Below are 21,560 nucleotides of genomic sequence, written 5' to 3'. Positions count from 1 at the left end.
TTTTCCCGGTCTTCTTCACTGTTGCCTGCTGGTTATTCTTATTGAGGTTAGAATTCAATTCAGTATGCAATAACATAATACATGAGCAGTATATAGATTTCAACTGTAAATATTATAAAAATATGAGTTGATGAGTTCAATTATAAATAGTAGAATAATCTAATCTTGTGGTATTTCAGCTAAAATAGTGACATAACCTGAAAATTGAAGCCGCTGGGTTGGTCATCCTGGTTACGAATTATAGACGTTGTTTGTATTTTGTAAAAGTTTTAAAAAAATTAAGAACTTGACTGTGACTGCACATAATATCAGTGTCTTTTTTGTGATCATTAATAAGGTAAGTAACTTGTATTAATACTAAAAGCTGCAATAAATTACGGTAAGAGTAATAAATTTACTGCTGGTAAACTATTAGTCACAATCCGTCATTATTATGAATAATCATAAAGATTAACCTACAAGACAATACATATTGAAACCACTGGGAATGAGAAGTAATATTTTTATGTTGATGAGAAGATAGATACAGTATATCCATAAGTAGGTAGTATGATAAAGTGTTGAATATAAAAATAAGCTATAAAAGTCAATTTGAATAAATATTTCAAGTAAAGCATAAAGGTGTAATTCCTTATACCGCATCCACACTCTTGCCAAATGTGTACAAATTACGACAAGCGCGATAGTGTAGATGGCTGCTTTGTCAGTGCTTTTCTTTACTGGCCTTTGCTTGCTATCACTCTGATTTTGTCAAGCAAATGCGAGTGACTAGCCGAGCATCCACAAATGGTCATATTGCAATGTGGATAGCAGGACCTACGTGGGTCACTTACCGGCTTGGCCAGCGACTTGGCGATAGTGTAGACTAGACATTAGCGATAACTACAATTCAACCCGCTCAGTCGCCGCGGCTACAGTCAAATTCAACCCGCTCAGTCGCCACGGCTACAGTCAAATTCAACCCGCTCAGTCGCCGCGGCTACTGTCGTTCAGTCGCTAGCGGCTGTAGCTGTTGCATTTATATATTTATGCAATATTTCGCATGAAATCACATGTTAAGAGTAAGGGTAACTGTCCACTGGAACCGTATTCAACTGATCTGTTCCGCCGTTGGATCGGACGAATCTGCCGGCTGTTAATTCGTCCGAATTTGGTCGTCCGTTGGAACCGTTTACGTCAGTCTAGTTCAGAAGCTGGCTGGTTGCCAATTATTGAATTAACTACTATCATAGCCACCAATATTTTTCATAAACAATGATTGTATTGAGATTTTGAAAATTTAATAAACAAATGTCCACTAAGTTAGTTTTTTATTACAATAATTTCACCTTCAGATCCTATTTGTTCAGCAATCTTTGTCACAGATTCCTGTGTCGTGAACATCACGACGATGTTATTTTTTTGTTTCGCATATCCTACAATGGAACATGCACTTGAACCAAACTTATCAACTATTCATTGTCCATAGTTACAACTTTATAAAACAGAACAACTTCAAAAAAAAAAAAACATAACAAAAACAAATAAGACTGTGAAACAATTTTAGGTTATGAACACTTTGTTGTCTCAGCTCGACTAGTTAGTTCGGCCGGATAGAGCCTGAAAATCCCATTCAATTCGGATCGAAAACTTGATCGGCCGTGCTCGGACGTATGAACCTGTTGCAATGCATGTAGCATCTATAGATTTCTTTGTTGGGGGATCGTTCGGTAGTTTTCGGCCGATGCTAGTTCGGACGAAAACGGTTCTAGTGGACGGCCCACCTAAAGCTCTGGTGTTGTATAGAGCGTCACCTTGTACAAAGATGTACAGCCGCTAGCGACTGCTGAGTCTTTTATCGATCATTCATTCATTCGACTAACAAACAATAACTTTATCTGTAATACAATGCAGGCGTCATCAAAATTGCTATAAAATAACGGGACTGATTTTCTCACAGAAGAGTAATCCTAATCTAAATGAGAGCGTGCAACAGCTCTGTAGGGTGAAGCCTTCACTTTCGTCTCCCATGTCTGTTTTCGCTGTTTTACCGGAAACATGAAAACTGCAACATCAGAAAACAACAAATTCCACGTGCAAAGCCTGGGCCACACTTATAATGCAGTGTTCCGATCCGATCACGGGTGACAACAGCTTAGAATGGTGCATGCCACACATGTCTGATGTCCGTCATATGATACTTGCACCCCACAGAAAATATTTTTAATTCATTCTAGAGCAATAGTATAGTCAGATTAAACTGAATATTCATCGCAGTATAATATATAAGCCAATTGTTAAAATTCATTATGAATATTCAAACCGTCTCTTGCCTCCTTTCCTTTCATTATTACTTTCTTTGTCATACCCTTCTGAGGGGGTTTAGCAGACTTCCTTGTTGGTTAATGTTTGATTAATGTATGTTATGTGAAATCTGTTGTGTTGAAATATGAAGGATGGTAGTATTATATTAGATTAAACTTTGACGTGTCATATTCTGCGGGATCGTTGCACCATTAATGCAGTTTAATAATTGTGACGAACAAGAAAAGTAAAGTAAGTAAAGTAAAGTTAGCGGGAGTGATAAGATAATCTCTATCGAATGTCCACTACTCCAAGCCAGTTGGCTGCTGTATGCAGTGAACCCTAGCTGGATCAAAATTCCTTCTTTCTACATAATTCCTTTTTTCTCTCGTAAGTATTGTCTTGTCTGATTATATCTAGAAGATGGCGCCAAAAAAACGGTCGACATTATACAATCAAAAATCTCGGCAACCATCAAGAATGAAGGAATCCGTCAGCTGCTCAGTTTTCCTGGATGAAGTTGGCCAAGTTCAGTCATCAACACCAAAACAAGTCAAGTTGACAAAAAAGGAAATTTGTGAGTTCAGTTAACTGTTTGATTTTGTTTTCTGTCAATATTCATTTTCATTGCTAAACAAATTATCGTTCTCCGTAAAGGACCACATTACGCAATCAATCATCCGTATTACATTGGGCCACCAGCTGAGTCGCTATAGTGAGGTCGACGTTATAATGGCAGTGTTTGATTAGAAATGGTATTGCTATCCTTGGCTATCATTCAACAAAGCGGATAGCGCTATCTCTTTCTCGCTTTGCTCTGTTGCCTGATAGTCCTTTAACAATGTAGAATTGATAATTAACAAAATATTTCATCATGATTATAAAAATTCATTATGAAATAATTGAAAAATATAATTTCTTTGTTTGATAAAATATAATTGATTATTTTAAACAAGAATGAACAGTTAATATTACATCAATAAGTGTGAAGTTTTTAGCTAAAAAATTTCTAGTTTCATTCAAAATTCAGACTTTTTGAACAATTATTAAGTTACTGTTCTAGATTTTTTTATTTTAGACTCTAATAGTATCTATTTGATTCAAAATTTGCGCGTTCATCTGAGTATTGAAGAGCGTAAATTGTATTTTGAAAAGTGAAAGTGACATAACCAACATTTTGATTGGGACAGTATAGTATAAATTGGAAATGGGACAGTTTTGGGCATGAGCCTGTTGTGCCTTTCCTCATGTTGAATATTTGTACACAATGTGATAAATAAATAAATAAACGTTTATCAGCTACCGTCTATAGAAGGCATTGACAAGACAGAGGATCGGCAACGTTTTACTCCTATCTTTCTCCACTGCCATTATAACGTGGATCTCACTATAGTAAGACACCAGACAGCCTACAGTGGAGGCCGTCCATAATACTTGTCTAATAGCTTGCTTAGTATTCGAATTATTCACCAGATATTACATTGTTATAGTTTAAAAATGTCAGTCACTATAAACGTTATAATGGACCAAATTGATTTTGGTGTATATCAAAACTAAGGTTAGCGGCCCGATATTTGTAGGTTTTATTAATTTGTTTTTGAGAAAATATTTGGGTTAAAATTTATATAAGAGAAAATGATAAATATCTCCTAGCTTTTTGACAGAAATCAAACATTACTTGCTGGGAGCTGATCAGCATTGAGGTTCATGCAGTGAAGTGAGTTATACCTCAGCAAATGAATAAGAAACCAAAAATATAAATGTTGCAATCTAATCAAATAATAGTGCTATCAAATGTTTAAACTGAGAAAGCAATAAAACCTTATTCTGAAATAAAGTTTAGATATAGTTTTAGTTTGAATGATTGAAATGTTGTATTGTTATTTTTTCACATTGATTTGATATAAATAAAATCATTTACTGTGTAGTAATGTACCTTTGATAATGTTTTTACCAATTTGGTTTACTCACCATTAACTAAATGACATATTCTATCCTTTTTCAGCAAAAGCGGCAGAAGAATTGGCCTCAGAAATACAAAACAAAATTGATGAGTATGTCAAGTCCGCAACCTTGTTCAAGCTATCTTTAAAAAGACAACTTTTGAAAACACCTCTCTGGCAGTTCGAGGAGTATAGAGACAATGTAAGTTGAAAATAATCTAATTCGTGTTGGATTTGATATTTTAAAATATTATTACAGAATTTTATACAGAAATATTACTGTAAATAAAAATAAATAAAAATATGAATCTGATTACCCTTTTTAAAAAAGGGTACTCAAATTTATATTTTTATTTATAGAAATATTACTGTATTTTAATTCAATTTCTTATCATACAAATTTGAAGCGATCCGAAGGAGCGAGAGATTGCCCATCTATCCTATATAAGTACCTATTCCAGAAAGCTTTCCATTCTGAGGTAGATTTCTTTTATCAGAATTTATTCGAGATGTCAATAATCTTGAAATATTGAAATATATTATTGTAACTAGTTACTAGTCAGATTCACGTTATAAAGTCAGTGGATTTCAAAGGAGAGCATACTTGTCATATTCCCTTTTCTTTCACTATTCTCAAGAGAGTGTACTTTATCACCCACCGCCTTTTCTTCTATTCAAATCATCCCGGTACATCTGATCCAATATTAACTAGTAGTTCTGTGAACAGTAGACCTCACGCGGTTTTCTCACTAGTATCTGGTGTCACTTGTTCACTGGCTTCTCCAGACATCTGTGTAATGCATGCAATGAATAATCCACTTGTCAGCTGATTGATTATGAATAATTCTATAGTCTGATTAATCCTATCTTCCGTGTAGATATATTTATAGAGATATCAGAGTATGGAGGAAATTCCTTTTCCTTTCATATTATCCTTGAAATGCAAAATTTCATAAAAACACTGTATACGCAGCTAAAAAAGGAATATTCCTGCCAAATGTCATAGAATTTTATCAACGCGTTTGGCCGTAAATGCGTTACATACATAAAGACAGATATAAGAAAATCCGAGTTAAAACATAGACCTCACTGCGTTCGGTCAATAATTGTTGATCCTTGTTAATTGCAATTTGCGAATGATGCTCACACGAGCTTTTTGCTTGTGCGTGGGTAATGGAAAGTGCGTTGGTGAATTGATGAGATGATCAAACGTCCATTCCATCGGCGGGATTCAAACCTACGATTCAGGCGGTGATAGCAGACCGAAGTTTGTAACGCCCCTTACCACTGACTATACTGAGGTCCACGTTATAATGTCAGTGGAGAAAGATAAGAGAACAACGTTGCCGATCCTCCCTGTCTTGTCAATACTTCCTTGACGGTAGCTGATACAGGTTTACTGATGTAATATTAACTGTACATTCTCGTTTAAAATAATCAATTATATTTTATTAAGCAAGGAATTATATTTTTCAACAATGTCGTAATGAATTTTCATAATTAAGATGAAATATTTTGTTAATTAATTATTAATTCTATATTGTTGAAAGACGATCTGGCAACAGAGCAAAGCGAGAAAGAGACTTATCCGCTTTGTTGAATATAGACAAAGATAGAAATACCATTGCTAATCAAACACTGCCATTATAACGTGGACCTCACTATAGACCAACACGGCCGATATCTATCTGTCGATTTCTATCTATTTTAAGATAGAAACAAAATCTGGAAAGAGACATAGAAACACGTTGTGACTTGTTTGTCGCTGCTTGACACTAAACGCACAAGTCACAACGTGCTTCTATGGCTCCTTCCAGATTTTGTTTCTATCTGCACGCTTTCTCATATATGCGCCACCAAATTAGTTGCGCGTGAATCCAATGTAATCATAACCTTAATTGAATGAATACAAGAATACAAGATCTTTATTTGCCATAAAACAAAACAAGTTTACAATAGACATCGTCATTTTAACAATACTTTCATTTTTGAAATAAGTGAGTCAATTGGTGGTACTGATATTAAAACGTAAATCTCACTATAGTTAACCTTAATCTTACTAATCTTACTATAGTTATTTAAACGTGAATCTATATAGTTGAAACGTGATTTGTATAGTTATTATACTGATTTAAAAACGTGAATCTCACTATAGTTAACGTTAATCTTACTGTAGTTAATCTTACTACAGTTAATCTTACTACAGTTAATCTTGCTACAGTTAATCTCACTTTAGTTGATCTCACTATAGTTAATGTTGATCAGTGTTCTTGTTCTTTTATCAGATTTTTCACCCCATATCATGACGTTTTTAACATTAACTTTTTTATAAATGATAGATTTTAGTTCATCGTGCATTTAAGGTACGGTCTGTTAGTTTGGGGTGCAGCTAACTTCAGTTTTATAGATCCATTATTAAAAACTCAAAAACGCATTTTGAATATAATGGGAAACAGGGAAATCTGGTTTCCAACAATTTATAGAAAATAGAGTACTCAGTGTTAGGCAATTGTATATAATTGTTGTTATTAGGGTATATGAAAAAACATCAAAATAGGAACCATATCATAAATCATAGCTATAATACTAGAATAAGAGAACGTTACAATCAAGAAGTACCAAGAATGAATAACAGCATTTGGGCAAAGATCACTAGGATATTTAGGGCCTACAATATCTAATAGAATACCATTAGAAATCAAAGGAGAGAAAAATTCCAATAGCTTCAAAAGAAAAATTAGACATTGGTTATTCAGTATTGGGATTCAAAGTAGTGAGGAACTAATAGTAAGTAGGATTTAGATTTAAGTACCTAGTATTCTTTTTAAATAAGGTAATTTATAGGTAGAAAATAGTACCTCGGTTTAGTATCTTTGTACTAGGTGATGCTTAGGATAATAGATATAGTTTTAGATTTTTGGAATTTTTGTATTATCTGTTGTAGCATAAATTAGTATTAATTTGATGATAACCTCGACACATATATAGTGAGGTATCATTTTGTAATACCTGAATATTGTTGTATCATTGAAAATAAATGAAAAAATAATATGTAATATATGAATTTATGAATAAACTCCTCTGGATGTGTCGTCCAACATCCAGAGAAATTAATTATTAATTAAATTTCTCATCTTATTTTGCAGTATGCAGTCGATTCAATTGACAGGAAAATTGAAGGAAACGTTGAAAATGTTGAACCGAAGTGCACTTCGAAGAGACTTCGGACTAGTAGTGCGGATCCATTCAAAAAACCAGCTCCAGTAGGAAGTAAGTAACACTGGTTTTTATTTACTTAGCACTACATAATATGTAGTTTCACTTTCCGCCACTTTCAGGCCTTGCAAAGGCTAAAAATGAACTTTCCACTGGTGATATTTTTCAAAGTTTTTCGATTTGTATATCATCAAGCTATCAAAATGGAATATTCTCAGGGAAACATTTTTTTCCAATCATTTCTTTTAGAGATATGAGCGCTTAAAGTTTACATTTTTGGGACAGAACATTTCAAATTCGGTAAGAGATAAATCCATGAAATTTAGAGGATGAATTATTCATGGTAATTTTGATTAAATAGGTAAAACAAAAATTTTCTGAAGATATAAATTTCTGAAAAAGTTATTCAATTTACTAAAAATTAATGACCAAAAATAACTTTAAGTTGAGTTATTTTTGGTCATTTTTGGGTAATTGAATAACTTTCTCAAAAACTGATATTTTCAAAAGATTTTTGTTTTATTCAATCAACAATACTGTGAAGAATTTATCCTCTGAATCTCATGGATTGAACTCTTACCGAATCTGAAATGTTCTGTTCCCAAAATTTTAACTTTGGGCGCTCTTATCTCAAAAGTTCGCCGATGATGCCAACTTTCTCATCATAGGTGATACTATCCAGCAGATGCAGAGTGGGGGAGAAAAGGTGGTAGAGAGCATTCGAAATTGGTGTGAAGCAAATAAAATCAAGGTGAATATTGAAAAGACATGCTATCTCAGTTTCTCCATAAATCATTTCAACGCTCCTGACACCTTCTACTTCGATATGGACTTGAAACAGGTCAAACCAGCAAATGTATGCAGCTTCCTGGGTTTGAAAATGGATTCTGGTTTGAGATGGAATGATCACATCGACGAATTGATTAAACGACTCAGTAAGGCCACATTCGCAATTGCTACACTAGCAAGAACAATGCATCAGCAGATAGTCTTCTCCGCATACTATGGATACTTTCAGCCTCTTCTTACCTACCATGAATGCCTCTTCAGCCTCTTCTTACCATGAATGACTTTTTGTTGTGATTTTATTTTTGTAATATGTAATTTCATTTTGTAATATGTGACGATTGCCAAATAACTTTATTGTTGTACATGCAAAGAGTAATAAATTCAAATTCAAATTCAAATTCAAAAAGTAATGATCGGGAAAAAAATGTTTTCCTGAGAAAACTTTTCTATTTTTATAGCTTGATGATATACATATCGAAAAACTTTGAAAAATATCACCAGTAGAAAGTTTATTATTAGCCTTTGCACAGCCTTAAGGTGCGTACAGGTGCCTCCAACACGCTCCGCAATCGCTCCACGCACGCTCTGCACTCGCTCCGCAATCGCTCCGATCATGAACGTTACGGGAGATGTTAGCTCTTCTCGCGTTCCACTCTTGCTTTCTGGTCGATCATCAATCGATCTGTTCGAGTGACGTTCAATTGCGGAGCAGAGCGAAAGTCTGTACGCACCTTTATAATTACTTTACGCACTGCTATCTAATGATGTACGTAAATGGCTGTGTCGAACACTGATAGCACATAGCCAGACAGCTAATAGAACCATACCAATGCAGTTTTACTCAGTGTTGGGTATGTTGGTAAAACAAACTAACATTATAAAAGTCCAATTATCCTTGTAAACATACTTTTTTGATTTAAATATACTTATGCTACCATCAATTTATATCTTAGAACTGATAATTTTCACTGACAAGCACTAATCTGATCTGAATACAATTGCTGATATCCATATATACCAGAGATATAACCAGTTAATACAATATAATCCAGAGGGAGGAATAAACTGTCTTTGAGACAACACCGATTACAGATGTACGAGAAAATTCCCTCTCATATTGGAACGAAGTTGTTTAATGATTTACTTACCGCAGTCCTTGTCAGGTATCAGAATATTCAACAGTATGAATGATTTTGGTGGTAGAAGGTAGCGTAGTTTGTGAGTACTCTAGCCTTCCTAACTGTCTTCCATGTGTGCGTTTTTATTGTGAACTTATTAAGACTTATTATTGTCACTTATTAAGACCTGACGCTATTCAACTGTAGATTGTAAAGTGTGCTGCTTTGAGTAAAAATACTATCTTGAAATAAAGATAATGGGCCATAAAGTTGAGCATTTGCTTATACTTCTAAAATATGGAGCATTTGCTTCATTTTCTATGAATAAGACGTGAGAAAACCTTTTGCTTATGCTCATCAAAAAAATAGTTTGAGCATTTGCTCAAAAGTAAAAGCTTATACTCAAAAGTCTAGTCTAGAGCAGCTTATCACCTTTTGCTCATAGTAAAATGGCTCAACTAATTCGTATGAGGAAGAGGATACTATACCAGATACGATCACAACCAATACTCTTTTTAGATTCAACCATGATATATATCACCATTATTCTCACAAAAGAATAAATACAAAAGATAGCTATCTGATATAAAGGTAGCCATCACAAAATAGGAAATAGGCATTTAAGAAGATGAGAGTGCTGTAGACGATTATAAGAAGGCTATTGGTATTATAAGATTATGCTAAAGATTTTTATAGCGATGACATTTTTTCACGCTATTATTTCAAAATTCTAAACTCAACTAACCTAAAACTAAATTCATAAATAGAAAACAGAGCTGACGACGCAAACACAAGCGGTGTCTCCCTACTTGCATATTTAGCGCTTACTTGAGCTATAAAAACAAAGTAAGGCCACAAAGGCGAATCAGCTGATGAAAAACTTTTAAATTACGTGAGCATTTGCTCCAGAGTTCAGGAGCATAATGTAAGAGTATAAGGTAAAGCTTATTCATATAAAAATGAGCAAATGCTTATGCTTCTCCCTAATGCTCATGAGCAAAACCTTATGCTCCATGCTCATGCTCATGAGCATATGCTTTGGTTTTATTCATATAGCCCATTATTTTATCTTAAAAGAAATAATGTTCTATTATTTGTTCCAATGAGCTGTCATAAAAATATAATTTCATAACTACTGAAACCTATTAATTAGGCTAGTTAAGATGAAACTGCACTACCAATGCAATTTTACTTTATTACCATTCTTTCCTGAACGACGAATTGACTTAGTATAGTCAATTCGTATAGAAAAAACTTCTATACAGAGATTGTTTGGTAGTATAAATAGAAGCATGCCTGATTGGCAAGCAGGAGTTACATACAGGTCGAATCTCGCTATGAACAATAATGTTTTCAATTAGCTATTCTCTCTGCCGACAATATTTTCATTTTCAGGAGTCAGCATGGTATTTGATGCCTTATTATTTGGAATTAGGTTTAATATTATTATTAATAGTTATATTTTTGACTTGAAAATTTTGTTTAGGTTCTTAACATTGCTTTGTTCTTAATATTCATTCAGATACAAATTATATTTGAGAGTGCAAACAAATTCAGCCCAAAACCGTTCACTCCAGAATTTTCATAGATGAAATTATGTTCCCAAAAATTGTAAAAAATGTAACAAAGATCAAAATTATTGTTAGAAATTATGGTTGAAATTGAAAATTTTCCAAGTCCCGCTTTTGCATCATGATTAGGATGTGCATCGAGATAATGATAATAGCGACTCTTTTCTTATTTATATTTTACGAGAATTGGTAATTATGTAACTGTTCTATTTTCTTCTTCTGTATTGTTAGTGTATTTTTCACAAATTCTAGTACCGTATTTATGAAATTTTAAGTAGATCTTAAGGTCTAAATAGTTTGGTGTGTTATTGCTTTTCAGTAAAACAGACTGGTCGAGTATCAAGATCTGCGACCAGATCAAGGAATTCTGCGATGAAGGTAGGCCGACCACGCACATTTACAGAATAGCTTTAAGAATAAGAATACTTTATTTGCCATTAAACAATAAAATTACAATAAGCTTTGTCATAAAGTCACAAACATAATCAACATTGATACAGTAATGCAATATTCATTGAAATAATAATATATTATACAAATGATACAATATGTTCTACTTTAATATAATTTATAATTGCTCACTCAAAGAATAGCGTGTCAAAAACAATGTTACAAAATTTAAAACAAGTAGCCCAGCAAGATTTGGTCATTTTTCAATGATATCTGGGTTGGATACCGTATATTCACTGAGATTATAGAAAGGCTGATTCTTCAGCCATCTACTAACAACTAATTTAAACGTTTCTCTGGCAGATTACGAACCCATAGTGGAAGTTTATATTCAAATCAAACTATTTTTTAGTGATAAATTCTGTGGATTCGATGTAATCACACCCAAATATCAAGTATCTATATTTTTCTATTCTATCATTCACAACTTACAGAAAAGTACCACAGTGTAACTTACGCCCAAAACTATCTCTGATAGTAATGACTCTTATGTGTCTTTGACAATCTTATTTGAGGGATAGGAAGATCAATTATTTTTCCTCTTGTGTTATGGGAGTGCCCTATGCTGTTGAACTTGTTCAGATTACTTTTTACTTGAACTAAATTATTATAAATGTATAATGTTGGCACTGTCATATTTTATATTTAACAAAACTTTCTCTGCAAGATTCTCTTTGTTGCAGGCCATCGATTATTCTAAACACTCTTTTTTGAAGAATATGTATCTTTGTGGCAGTGCTAAAATTGCCCCAAAGTATAACTCCATATGTTATTAGGGAAAGGGAATGAAAAAAGCCAAAATAGGTTGTCAGAGGCACATCTGAGCTTACGCAGTATTTGAGCTTTCTAATAAGATATATACTATCCTATATACTTTTCTACATAACATATTCACTTGTTCCTTCCATGTCAATTTACTGTCTACGTACAGACCAAGAAATTTCACAGCTTGTTTTTCACATTCGTTATTTAAAGAAAAATAGATGTGTTCTGTCTTATCCTCATTGATAACAAGATTATTTGCTTCCAGCCAGATTTAGACGCTTGAATGCATTCTAATAGCTTTGTTGTCACACTTGTCATATTTTTATGAACTCACAATAATGTTGTATCATCTGCGTATAGTATAGGTAGGCCAAATGGAATTACATTGCATTGAATGTCATTCATATAAATGAAAAATAGAAAAGGCCCGAGGATTGAGTCCTGCGGAACTCCTGCTACTACATCTAAAACATCAGATTTTACATTATTTACTACTACTGCTGTTTTCTTCTTAAATATGACAAATTTACTTCAAGTTACTTTCCAGAAATGCCATAAAACTGTAATTTAGTTCTCAGAATACTATGTGAGATACAATCAAATGCTTTTCGCATATCCGACACGCCAACACCGGTAACCAACCTATCTTCTAAAGCTTCTAGAATTCTGTTTACAACAGTCTCAACATCAATTATAATACTATGAGCTGGTTTTTTTTACAGCATAAAAGATTATCACAATCAAAATATTCATATAATTGGGCAAACATCACGGATTCAATGATATTTCCAATGAACTTTATCATCAATAATTAAATCGCTTAGTATCGGTTGCAGAAAAGCAGGTCTCGTGATTAATTTCACGAGAACCAATCACAGAAACTTTTTTTTTTGAAAAATCCTCTGAATGGTTCTTGTGAAATTAATCACAATTAAAATTTAACCGGCTGTTGTGCAACTGAGCCGTGAACTTTCGATGTCGATTTTTAGATCATCACAAATCTATACTGCAATTACCAATCTAGAAACAACCATTATAGTAGCTAGTTATAGCAATTGACAAGTCACCAATCAAACGAGTTAAACTCAGAATATTATCTTTCTCTTTAGGGCTACTTTTGAATATAAATAAAAATATAAATCGGAGTACCATTTTTAAATTCTGTTGCCTAGTGCAAGAACTACCTATGTCAAAATACTAACTTTCTCACAAATCAGCTTGAAAGTTCAGCTTGTATTTTCGAACTACGGCATTTTGATAAGCAAATGCGAGTGCTAGAAGTCGACATTGGTAGTTCTGGCACGGAGTATGAATGGCAATCTAAAGGTGCGTACAGATTTACGCGCCGCGAACATGAGCAATTCACTTTTAATCAGCTCATGCCAAGCTTTTTATATCTATAAATATCTTATACCGTTTCTGTAAAAATACAGATATAGTCAGCTGATTAAAAGTGAATTGCTCATGTTCGCGGCGCGTATATCTGTACGCACCTTTAAAACCTATGTCTTCATTGGTAGTTTTCGCACTCTCAGAGTGGAATAACTAAATCATGACATTGGTAGTAAAAATTTTATAACTTTTTATCGCTTTGAGATAGCACATTGGCACTTCTGGAACTGAAAATAATCTATATTAGCATAGTCACCTCTCATACAAGGCCCCGACCTACGATATTGCAACGTCGCAGTGTAGGCCTAGAATCTAATACATGATTGGTGAAAAAGATCAGCTGGTATTTTTTTTAATCTTTTTCACCAATCATGTATTAGATTCTAGGCCTACACTGCGACGTTGCAATATCGTAGGCCGGGGCCTTGTATTAGAGGTGGCTATGATATTAGTGATGTACGGTGTTTGTGTATTAAAGTCATTTTTGGAAAAAATTGACATTGGTAGTTTTTGCACAAGGCCACAGAATTATTTCGCCACGAAATAATTTAAAAAGGGTACTCAGATCTTTATTTTTATTTATAACTCAGAATATTATGTCATAGAGAAACAATAGCTTAAGTAGATATCCCATGGTATTGGGAGTTCATGTCAAGTTTTACTGTTATCTCAAGCCGATAGTCCACGTAGTTCTTTCCCTATGACACTGGTAGTCTTTCATATGATATGTCCAAAGCTCCGCCAATTTATGTAGATGCATAACAATATAATTATTATCTATAGTTATTATATTACAAATTGCTTTTCCATATCATATACAGTTCAATAATTATTTTCTTAGTCTATATTATGTAAATTCATCTATAATTTTGCTGTATTGTAAGCTATTGTATATAAGTGTATAAGCCAGTATATATTGTAATCTACATAAATAAAGTACCCAATCAATCAATCAATATTGTGCCGTTCATACACTCTCACCCGGCCAAAACAGTAAAAATCGACAGTAATCGGCTTGAGATAACAGTAAAAGTTGCGACATAAACTCATTATGCCATGGGATATCTACTTACGCTATTGTTTCTCTATGATTATGTATTGTGACAATAAGTGAATAAATAGTCACATAAATTACTTTCTAGAATAAGATAAAATCAATAATTATTTATGAAGCAATTAATTATATTTTAACAATGAATGATTGTTGCAGACTCCGTACATGTCGTCGCAGTTTGGTTCGGCTGAGATGACGCCGATCACACCCAAGTTTGACATCAACACACCGGCGTCTGTGTTGCGGCAGCCGCGCCTCGGAGAGCAGGCCGTGTCACTGAGTGGCAGTCCCCTCCATGTGGCCATCCCCACCGCCACCAACCCCACCATCAATGTGCCACTCAGTGACGGCAACGTCCTGACCATCCTCCCGCCCCTCAGCCAGGCCAACCGCCCCCGCCCGCCCCCCGTCGCCCTCGACCCAGAGTGTCGGCACAAGCTGCAGACCATTCAAATGTATCTCACGCACATGTTGGACGGATACAACTCCGATTGATTCAACAAAGGTGCGTACAGACGTACAGACTCTGCTCCGCAAACGAACGTTACTCGAGCGGATTGCAAGATGATCGCAGGTCGAACAAGAGCGGAACGCGAACAGAGCTTGTGCTTGACAAGTTCCTAGGGGGCGAACTAACCAATAGTTGTGCATGCGCGTCTAACGTTTTTGTTGGATCAGTTACAATCTCTGTATTAGCATATAAAATTATAAAAATTAATTATTAAATCATCAAAATTAAATAATATAAATTAAATAAAACATTTTTAATAATAGGTACCAGCATATTAGAATTTATAAGAAAGAAGCCAAACTCCCAACCACGCCTTTCACCTTTCAAAACATTGTCAGACTTAACCTTTTTTTGTAATAAAACATCGAAATAAATGCAACAAACATAATAATTATTATCATCAATTTATTATAAAAACATAATGTATTCTAGGCTACCCAGAAATCCCCTGGTTAGAATATTTTATTCATTTTTTGTTACCCGATCAGCTGGATTGAACGTTTCACTTTTGTGAGGTTAGGTTGTAGCACAACCAAATCTAATACAAGGCCCCGGCCTACGATATTACAACGTCGCAGTGTAGGTCTATAGTGAGGTCCAGGTTATAATGGCAGTGTAGGAAGATAGGAAAAGAGTTGCCAGATCTCAGCCTTGTCACTCAAACAGCTGATACTGGTATATCTGATGAATTTAACTGTTCATTATTGCTGAAAATAGTTAATCATATTTTATTTGTCAAGAAAATATATTTTTTAAGATGTAATGATGAATTTTCATGATTGAGATCAAATATTTTGTCAATTAGTTGAATTTCTACATTGTTGATAAACGGTGTGGCAACATCGCAAAGCGTGAAAGAGGTAGAGCCATCTACTTTGTTGAATGATAGACAAGGATAGCAACACCATTGCAAATCACACACTGCCATTATAACGTGGACCTCACTACAGAAATACATGAAGATGTATTAGATTAGAAGATCAGCTGGTAAAAAATACCAGCTGATCTTCTTCACCAATCATGTATTAGATACTAGGCCTACGCTGTGACGTTGGAATATCGTAGGCCCGCGCCTTGTATTAGAGGTTGCTATGGTTGTAGCGAAGTCAACAATACGATAAGCGCGCGATCATCCTTCGAACATATAGCAAACCTCTAGCGAACCCTTGCATAACATCTCGCGTAACGTTTATGATCGGAGCGTGTTCGAGGCGCGTATATCTGTACACACCTCAACGTCTAGACACTGATTGTTGCAGAGCGGCCATATTGTAGATATCTTGGCGACAAATTAAAAAATTAATGAAATTAATGTTATTCATGGCGGAAAACCATCTGATACACATGTTGAGCAGCTACAACTCTGATTGATCCACCTACCAAGCGAAGCAACGTCTAAATACTGATTGTTGTGGAGCGGCCATTTTGGCGGCAAATTTAAAATTAATGAAGCTATTCATGGCGGCAAACCATACACATTTATCCAACGCACATGCTAAACTGCTACAACTCCAATTGATTCTACTATCAAGCGGAGCAAGGTCTACAGAAAGAGGTCTAGATACCAATATTATGCTATGTAGCGGCAAATTTCAAAACCTAATCTAATACGAACGAAATTATGCATTAAGTATACGAAATAATCTTTCCGTTTCTTGTTATGTTAATTCAACAACTAGTAAACAAACTTCAAGACTTCTTTTTCTTCTTTTCTTAACCCTTCTGCCTCTCAGCTTCGGGGGGTTTTCAATTCTCGGTCCATCCCCTCCACACCACTATCCTGCCACATATCCTACCATCTCTTCCACTCTTGCCAATCCCAGTCTCTCCATATATTCTACTATACAGAGTTTTTCAGAAGTAAAGGATTAATTTCTTTGTTATTCTTCGACCAATCTCAAAAAATAAGGAATCCTTGAAATCTTGATAAAATTTGCTAACTTTTTTGTCTCTTGTAAATTTTTTGTCAAATGAACGGATTTCGTGAAATTTGCAATCAAAAAATTAAAATGGCCGCTATTTTGAAAATTTACATCGAACATTTTTTATTTTACTTTTAAAGTTGATTCTTCATAGCATAAATATTCATGTAAAAATTTCAGATCAATACATCATTTCGTTCTTGAGATAAAAATTCCTAATTGAAAAAAACAAAATGGCAGCTATAAGGATGACCGCTGAGTTTTGGACACTTCAAATACATTATTGTAGTCTCCTATCATCCAGGAACAATACCCTAAAATGTTCGACACTACTTCTGAAACACCCTGTATATGGTCATACTAGTTTAAATTATTTTTATTTTAAGAGAAGTGCACTCCAATCGGGCTTATGCCTAGGTGTGCCCATCTTTATTCCGCTTTATGTTTTTGTCCTCTGAAGCAAAACAAAAAATGTTAAAATAAGTTTTCACTTTTTGTGTAGTTGAGAAGTTGATATTGTGGTAATTATTCATATTGAATAAAAAAGACTAAGAAATTGTCAAAAACCACAGATTTATTGATACTTAGAAAGACCGGTTTCGGTTATTACACCATTAGCAATCTGTGTAATAACCAAAACCGGTCTTTCTAAGTATCAATAAATCTTTGGTTTTTGACAATTTCTAATTCTTTTTCATTCAAAGTTAAAATAAGTTGTTTTTACTTTCCTTGCCCTATTACCATAGGTAAGGAAAGTATTGCTTTCCGAAAAAAATGAGGTACCCCAATTTCTAAATTTCTATACGTTTCAAAGTCCCCTGAGTCCAAAAAAGTGGTTTTTGGGTGTATGTGTGTGTGTGGGTGTGTGTAAAGGTGCGTACAGACTGTCGCTCTGCTCCGCAACCGAACGTCACTCCAGCAGAGCGATTGATGATCGACCAGCGAGCAACAGTGGTTCGACCGGGGAACGCGAGAAGATCTAACATCTTCCGTAACGTTCATGATGGGTGCGTGGGCGGAGCGACTGTGGTTCGATGGTGGTACGAGGGAGGAGCGTGCTTGGTGCGGGTTGGAAGCGCGAATATGTGTACGCAGCTTATGAGTATATGTGCGTCTGTGTACACGATATTTCATCTCCCAATTAACGGAATGACTTGAAATTCGGAACTTAAGGTCCTCACAATATAAGGATCCGACACGAACAATTTCGTTCAAATGCAATTCAAGATGGCGGCTAAAATGGAGAAAATGTTGTCAAAAACAGGGTTTCTCGAGGTTTTCTTGAAAACGGCTCCAACGATTTTGATTAAATTTATACCTAGAATAGTCATTGATAAGCTCTAACAACTGCCACAAGTCCCATATCTGTAAAAATTTCAGGAGCTATCAAAGTTTGAGTTTAGATTCCCAATTATCAGGCTTTAGATACAATTTAAACAAAAAAGATTGAGCATGAGAATCTCTATAATTAATGTTCAGTAACATTTTCACCTAAAATTGAAAATAAGCTCGAAATTTGAGAAAATTTGATTATCCAATTGCAAACTGTTGGCAACTGTTGATTCTATTAAATCATTCACTATGAAGAGATAGCAGACCTCGTATGTCTCTAGCGTTATTGTCCTGTCACCAGCTGACTCAGATCTTTGTTTATAAAGGTGCGTACAGACTGTCGCTCTGCTCCGCAACCGAACATCACTCCAGCAGAGCGATTGATGATCGACCGGCGAGCAACAGTGGTTCGACCGGGGAACGCGAGAAGATCTAACATCTTCCGTAACGTTCATGATGGGTGCGTGGGCGGTGCGACTGTGGTTCGATGGTGGTACGAGGGCGGTACGAAGGAGGAGCGTGCTCGGTGCGGGTTGGAAGCACGAATATGTGTACGCAGCTTAAGTAGACTTGAGATGCGCGTGTACACTAGCGTCAGGTGATCAATTTTCATAACGGCAAGGAAAGTTGTGTGAGTGCGCCACACCAGATTTTTCTGAGTGGATTTTCATTAGTATTTTTATTTTCGTATTTTTAGCCGGCACAATGTAATAATATGTTGTGCGAAATTAATTTTTGTAGGTCTCCCTTCAGGTTTTGACTAAAAACCCCGTTTAACTTGTCTTTCCACCCCTACTCTTCTCGCGTGTCCCATCCATTTGAGCTGCATTGACTCTCATAGGCTTCTTTACCTTCAGCTCCTGTCTGAATGTCTTATTCTGTACTCAGCTGCACTCTGAAGTATGTAACTTCAATAGTTGTTGAGATGATGGGCAAAATTTGTTGAAAACGTAATTTTCCAATTTAAACGTGATTATGCTATAACTAGAATAATAATAATTACTGATTAACAGTATTTCAAATCAGAGGAAATTTTAGATTGATTTCTAAAGAAAAAATCTGGTGTGGCGCACTCACACAACTTTCCTTGCCGTTATGAAAATTTATCTCCTGACGCTAGAGTTCACGCGCTTCTCAAGTCTACTATTCAAAGATCCAAGCCAGCTGGTGACAGGACAATAACGCTGGTGATACACGAAGTATGCTATCTCTTCATAGTGAATTGAATCAACAGTTTGCAATTGAAATAATAACATTTTCTCGAATTTTGAGCTTATTTTAAATTTTAGGTGAAAATGCATAGATGGGGCGGAGCTCCTGGAGTTTTTACAGATATGGGACTTGTGGCAGTTTATAGAGCTTATCAATGACTATTTCAGGTATAAATTTTGTCAAAATCGTTGGAGCCGTTTTCGAGAAAATCGCGAAAACCCCTGTTTTTGACGAAAATTTTGTCATTTTATCCGCCATCTTTAATTGAATTTGATCGAAATTGTTCGTGTCGGATCCTTATATTGTAAGGACCTTAAGTTCCAAATTTCAAGTCATTCCGTTAATTGGGAGATGAGATATCGTGTCCAGACGAACATACACCCATACACACACACACACACACACACACATACAGACCAATACACAAAATCCACTTTAGTTGGACTCAGGGGACCTTGAAACGTATAGAAATTGGGGTACCTTAATTTTTTTCGGAAAGCAATATTACTTTATATTATATTATATTTATATTATATTACTTTCCTTACCTATGGTAATAGGGCAAGGAAAGTAAAAATGTTCAGTTATTCAATTTTTCCTTTTCTAAAACGCACCCAAACCTGATAATCCTGACATTTCACTCATCTGAGCAGATTTTTTCTTTAAATGTATTACTTTTAGTCTAATCTGTCTCCTTTGCACCCTTCAGGTTTGGATGCAGACAATAAAGTAACTGAAACCTATTTTTTCATAATTGAATCGTCTACATTTCACTCTGGTCTAAGATACTGTTGGACAATAATCCTATTATATTCCCTATCCTATAAGCAAGTAATTTCTGTATATATTTATTGGGATATATGGGTATTTATTTATGTCCAACGGATCTCGAAAACGGCTCTAACAATTTCGATGAAATTTGCAATATATGAGGTTCTTGATATAAAAATTGCACATGGTCGCATTCCTGGGAAACCTCGCCGAAGGACATCGACGGATAAACATTGAAAAAACAGATGATAATTTTGTCGTCTGTCAAACTTTTCTGTTTTCAAATGTTTGGACTGAAAATTGGACTTAAATTCAAACATAACCTACGTTTTTGACTACTGTATTTATATAGGTATATGTGTATACATAAAAATTCGGCGAATAAATAGTTTTGGCCCTTCCCCAATCAATTGAAAGAATTATGTTCTGTGTATCAATAGATAAATAAATACAAAGAAATTATGCTTTTGTACTCCGGAGCGAAGCTCGGTGCCCCGATATTAATCATAATTATTGTTAAAGAATAATATTATTACTCTAGTTATATCCATTTTGAATTTGAAAAATTACATTTTTTCGACATATTTTTCCAGTAAGAATTAATTATTTGAAGCATTTTAGTGTCTTCAAAAGCCGCCTTTAATTTATAAGATAATAAATTCGAAGAAAAATAATTTTTCTTCCGCCATTACTATCTAGACAACAAAGCATGTTAACTAGAACTTTTCTCTTCATTTTTATGTGATGAAGCCACTCACTAAAGCTGCGTTTACACCGGAGTTAATAACAAAAAGTTATTAACTTGATAGTCCAGTCAAGGAAAGGTTATAGAGGGAAAAGTTGGGAAGACAATTTTTGACCCCGCAGTTCTCTTAAGGGTAGTAAGAAGGTAAACATATCAAAAGTCCACACCCCTAACCCCTTGTGCTAAGAGTGTGGGGTTGTTTAAAGGTACCATTTTTTGGTTTCTCACATAAAACTCAAAAACTATGTATTCTAAGTACTTAACTGTCATATAACAAATTGAAGCTTACATAATTTCCTACAATATTCATTGTACAATTTTTTTTATATCCTCTAGTTATCGAGAGATCCGCTCTTGAAGATATGACATTTTTGAAAAACACGTTTGCCACAATTTTTTTCTCTCATAACTTTTTAAAAATCGATGACTGATTATGAGCTTATAGAGCATCGAATTCTCTCCAATTTGATGTATAATTTCACACTT

The 21,560-nt window shown here is 34.8% G+C and overlaps 1 protein-coding gene across 3 annotated transcripts; it reads left to right on the top strand.

The window, feature by feature from the left end:
* The first annotated feature begins 212 nt into the window (after positions 1-212).
* Positions 213-16,791, top strand: LOC111044033. 3 transcript variants are annotated; one of them, XM_039439974.1, is made up of 6 exons: positions 213-337; positions 2,704-2,860; positions 4,289-4,428; positions 7,373-7,496; positions 11,240-11,298; positions 14,738-16,791. In XM_039439974.1, the coding sequence occupies exons 2-6, from the start codon at positions 2,707-2,709 to the stop codon at positions 15,074-15,076; spliced, it is 816 nt and encodes a 271-aa protein (XP_039295908.1). In that variant the 5' UTR covers positions 213-337; positions 2,704-2,706; the 3' UTR covers positions 15,077-16,791. The 3 variants fall into 3 exon arrangements, with proteins under 3 accessions (XP_039295908.1, XP_039295906.1, XP_039295907.1); XM_039439972.1 differs by having other exon boundaries at positions 246-337; positions 2,707-2,860; XM_039439973.1 differs by having other exon boundaries at positions 255-379.
* The last annotated feature ends 4,769 nt before the right edge of the window (positions 16,792-21,560 follow it).

Source organism: Nilaparvata lugens, chromosome 13 (genome assembly GCF_014356525.2).
Source record: "Nilaparvata lugens isolate BPH chromosome 13, ASM1435652v1, whole genome shotgun sequence".
Classification (NCBI taxonomy): domain Eukaryota; kingdom Metazoa; phylum Arthropoda; class Insecta; order Hemiptera; family Delphacidae; genus Nilaparvata; species Nilaparvata lugens.
Note: the sequence above shows the minus strand (reverse complement) of the source record. Positions and strands in the feature narration are given on the sequence as shown.